This window comes from Cibotium barometz, chromosome 20 (assembly GCF_041138505.1).
Source record: "Cibotium barometz isolate CiBa-2024 chromosome 20, ASM4113850v1, whole genome shotgun sequence".
NCBI lineage: Eukaryota > Viridiplantae > Streptophyta > Polypodiopsida > Cyatheales > Cibotiaceae > Cibotium > Cibotium barometz.
Window position 1 is genome coordinate 18,421,109 of NC_141065.1, and position 5,000 is coordinate 18,426,108.

At 42.1% G+C, this 5,000-nt stretch overlaps 1 protein-coding gene across 2 annotated transcripts in view; it reads right to left on the minus strand.

Moving 5' to 3' along the window:
• LOC147627621 (sulfite exporter TauE/SafE family protein 4-like) overlaps window positions 1–5,000 on the minus strand; it is a 29,647-nt gene that overhangs the window by 23,663 nt on the left and 984 nt on the right. For both annotated transcript variants that reach the window (XM_086814531.1, XM_086814530.1), the window contains exons 2-3: window positions 4,968–5,000; window positions 4,662–4,847 (exon numbers count right to left, since the gene is read on the minus strand). The exon at window positions 4,968–5,000 is cut by the window's right edge and continues 127 nt beyond it. In XM_086814531.1, the coding sequence (XP_086670657.1) occupies window positions 4,662–4,847; window positions 4,968–5,000 (219 nt within the window). The remainder of the gene's footprint in view (window positions 1–4,661; window positions 4,848–4,967) is intronic.

The following is a 5,000-nucleotide window of genomic DNA, read 5'->3' on the forward strand; positions in this document are numbered from 1 at the left end:
CTTGGATGCCACGTAGGCATTTCTGTACAGAAGGTGCAAGACCCATGTGAGCCCAGTCCGGGACGAGTCAGCCAGGGATCCATCTCAGATGTCCGAGGTCAAGTGTGCATTGTCTTGCACAGGAGTCCAAGGTCAGGTGTGCACTGTCCTGCACATGAAACAGTGCCAGTCCGCGCTGTGAGTCTCCCGCTAGAATGATGTCAGTGATTTTGTGTATCTGGTATGGTACCGGATGCCAGATCACTGAGTAGTTAGTGTTTAGGACAAGGGGCCAGCCCATAGGGCTACCCCGGATCTTAGTGTGGGCATGGGAATGGTGTGGAACCACCCCCATGAGGGCCAGGAAGGCCCAAGCTGAACCCACCAGCCATGGAGGGGCTGTAGGACAGCCCTAGGGCAAGATTAAGGCAAATTCCAGGAGTTGACAGCCTTTTCATGGCTGTAGGGCAGGTATGGGGCAGCCCATACAAGCTGCCCAGCCCTCTTGAGGTTTGCAAAAGCCCTGTCCAGCCAATCAGAAGCAGGCGCATCATGCCCAGCCTATTAGGGAAAAAACGCAGCATTTGATGTGATTTATTTCAGCATTTTATGCTGAATTTCCAGTCGTGGGAGCATTTATTGCTGGCCGCCTGCAATAGTACTGGCCGACTGCTGTAGTTGGGCTAGTATAAAAGGGAGAGCCCATGTTCCCATTCATTCATCTCATTCTCCACCAAGAGCTCAAGCATAAGAGGCTAGACAAAGCCAAGAGGGTGCTAAGCAAAGGGGTGAAGGATTCAGGTCAAGGGCAGGGTATTCCCAGCCAAGAAAAGGTCCAAGATTGCTGTATTTTCTTTTAGATTTTCTCATCATTCTAATAAAGCAAATAAACCATCCGTGGTGGGGGCCCTACAAAGGGTAATTGGGACCCAATACTGTGTCCTCTCCATCTCTCCCTCTCTCTCTCTATTTTCTGCACATCTCCTTCCAGTTTGTGCGTTAATTTTCTGTCGCGAAAAGAGTGCTGAATTCTGAGTATTGAAGTTACCGATTCTTCTCCGAAGCTTCCGCATATTACAGTGGTATCAGAGCCTACTTCAAGTACAAAGATTCAGCAAAGAAACTAGAATTTTTTCTCGCTCGTGTGGTTGGTTTTTAGACGCCGGTGGACTACCCCTTTCGGAGTGACTCCTGTCCCTCGAAGGACGGTTGGTTTTTAGCCTCCGGAAGTCTCCCACAAAGATAGTGGATGGTCAGATTGCGTTCCGGAAAGAAATTGCATTTTCTGGCTATGGCAAGCTTCGACAACGAGAAGACGAAGCCATGCGACGCGTGGAACACGAGCGTTGCCTCAGAGCTTTGGTTGCCATATTGACACCGGCGGCGCCCTCGAATCATTTTCCCGAGAAAATGAACTTTAGTAAGTATAATGACTCGATCCCACAACTCTTTATTCATGGTTACATCAATTTGAAGCTTACTTTCCCGCAGTTAGGAAAACAGATACTGATAGAGTGATCTTAGCCAGTTGGTACTTGGAAGGTGAGGCCATTCCTTGGTGGACTCAGTGGGCTCATGCCCACACACCAGAGCAGGTATGGTAGCTTATGTATGGGACGAGTTTGTCCGCGACCTTACGCAGCAATTTCTACCGCCCCACTACCTTGAGCGACTCGAAGACGAGTTCAGGGGAGCGCAAAACGCGCAACCAGTCCTTCAATTTGCCTCGGGGGGCAAAATTTGTTATGCTTATTCCTTGCAAGGCCAATGTGACCACTGAGGATGTTGCCCAATTGTTCATTCGGCATTGGTACCCGATTGGCGGGATTCCTAGGACCATAGTGTCAGACCGAGATGCCAAGTTTACCAGTCATTTTTGGAGGGCATTGTTTGATAATTTTGGTACTAAGTTGAATTTTTCCAATGCATTCCACCCACAGACGGATGGCCAGACAAAGATATACAACCAGTTGGCCTTTGATGTGCTAAAGTGTTATGTCCACGATCAGCAAGGTAAGTGGGAATCGTATTTGCCTTTAGTTCAAGGTGTTTTAAATGACTCTTTTTCTTTAGCTATTGGCAGGACTCCATATGAGGCAACGTTTGGAAGACCTTTCCAGTCGTTAACCAAGACTTCGTCTTCAGTACCGGAGGCGAACAGAGTGACGGAGTCTTACCAGGAGATTTCAGAGTCAGTAAAGGACAGATTGGCTAAAGCGCAAGAGGCCTACACTCGACACGCCAATAAAGACCGAAGGGCTATGAAGTTTTCGGAAGGGGATTGGGTTTATCTTCGGATAATGAAGCAAAGATTGAAGCACGCGGGTAAACGATGCCCAAAGTTATCTTTCAGGAGCTTCGGACCTTTTCCCATCAGGAAAAAGATTAATGAGGTGTCTATGCAGTTAAAGCTACCTCCGAGTTGGACTATGCACGATGTATTTCATGTCAGTTGGTTAAAGCCATATGCAGGTCCAACCCCTTCAGAGGTCAAAGACGAAGCGGAACCAAACATTGTGGATGAAGCAGAAGTTATGGTTCCAGAACAGATCCTTCTGCACCGTTTCAAGCATGGCTCACGCCGAAGACTACGACAGTTCCTCACACGAAGTTTCAGGACCGAGGAACTCATGGAGTGGTATGACTCGACAAAGAGTTTTTTGAAGACTATCCGGCGTTATTGACAGATTATTTGGAGGCTATGCAGCTTCTGTCAAGTTAAGCAGAAGGGGATGTCACGTGCATCCCGCACTTGGATACCACGTAGACATTTCTGTATAGAAGGTGCAAGACCTGGGATGGTGAACTGGTCCCATGTGAGCCCAGTCCGGGACGAGTCAGCCAAGGATCCATCTCAGATGTCCCAGGTCAGGTGTGCAATGTCCTGCACACGAGTCCAAGGTCAGGTGTGCACTGTCCTGCACATGAAACAGTGCCAGTCCGCGCTGTGAGTCTCCCTCTAGAATGATGTCAGTGATTCTGTGTATCTGGTATGGTACCGGATGCCAGATCACTGAGTAGTTAGTGTTTAGGACAAGGGGCCAGCCCATAGGGCTACCCCGGATCTTAATGTGGGCATGGGAATGGTGTGGAACCACCCCCATGAGGGCCAGGAAGGCCCAGGCTGAACCCACCAGCCATGGAGGAGCTGTAGGACAGCCCTAGGGCAAGATTAAGGCAAATTCCAGGAGTTGACAGCCTTTTCATGGCTGTAGGGCAGGTATAAGGCAGTCCATACAGGCTGCCCAGCCCTCTTGAGGTTTGCAAAAGCCCTGTCCAGCCAATCAGAAGCAGGCGCATCATGCCCAGCCTATTAGGGAAAAAACGCAGCATTTAATGTGATTTATTTCAGCATTTTATGTTGAATTTCCGCTCGTGGGAGCATTTATTGCTGGCCGCCTGCAATAGTACTGGCCGACTACTGTAGTTGGGCTAGTATAAAAGGGAGAGCCCATGTTCCCATTCATTCATCTCATTCTCCACCAAGAGCTCAAGCATAAGAGGCTAGACAAAGCCAAGAGGGTGCTAAGCAAAGGGGTGAAGGATTCAGGTCAAGGGCAAGGTATTCCCAACCAAGAAAGGTCCAAGATTGCTGTATTTTCTTTTAGATTTTCTCATCATTCTAATAAAGCAAATAAACCATCCGTGGTGGGGACCCTACAGAGGGTAATTGGGACCCAATACTGTGTCCTCTCCATCTCTCCCTCTCTCTCTCTATTTTCTGCACATCTCCTTTCAGTTTGTGCGTTAATTTTCCGTCGCGAAAAGAGTGCTAAATTCTGAGTATTGAAGTTACCGATTCTTCTCCGAAGCTTCCGTGTGTATATATATATATATATATATATATATATATATATATACAAATATATATATATATATATACAAATATATACATATATATTGTATATATATATATATATACATATATATATATATTTGTATACAAATATATATGTATATATATACATATATATATATTTGTATACAAATATATATATGTATATATATACATATATATATATTTGTATATATATATATATATGTATATATATACATATATATATATTTGTATATATATATATATATTTGTATACAAATATACATATGTATATATATATATATTTGTATACAAATATACATATGTATATATATATATATTTGTATACAAATATACATATGTATATATATATATATTTGTATACAAATATACATATGTATATATATATATATTTGTATATATACATATGTATATATATATATATTTGTATATATACATATGTATATATATATATATATATATATATATATATATATATATATATATATATATATATATATATATTTTTGTATATATATATGTATATATACATATATATACACACATATGTGTGTATATATATATATACACACACATATGTGTATATGTATACACACATATGTGTGTGTATATATATATATACACACATATGTGTGTATATATATATGTATATATACATATATATACATATGTAAATACATACATATGTATATATATATATATGTATATATATATATATATATATATATATATGTGTGTGTGTGTGTGTGTGTGTGTGTGTGTGTGTACTGGCGTATACCCCTTGCATAGAAATGAATTTCGATGTTGCAAAGGAAAGATTTTCTGCTGAAACTTCAAAGCATACCAGTGAAGAGAACAATGAGTAGAATGGTTACTACCCAGTTCGGAAAGATTACATTGAAGACCACCCCGATGCTTATTCCGAGTACCAACATTGGTTGAAATATAAGAGCCAGATCATAATCAATGATGGGAGAAGTAAGCCTGAAGTTGAACCAGACAGATGCTGCGGAGGCTCCCATGATCATGCCTGAAGATGCATTGCATGAATTTGCAGAGGTTAAATTCATCTCTTTAATGGGAATGGCTAGGACTTTATGACAAACAACTGCTTTCATCCTCGATGTTGGATTATGCATATGATACTTACATTTAGAAAGAGCTGTTGAAGATTTCTGATCAA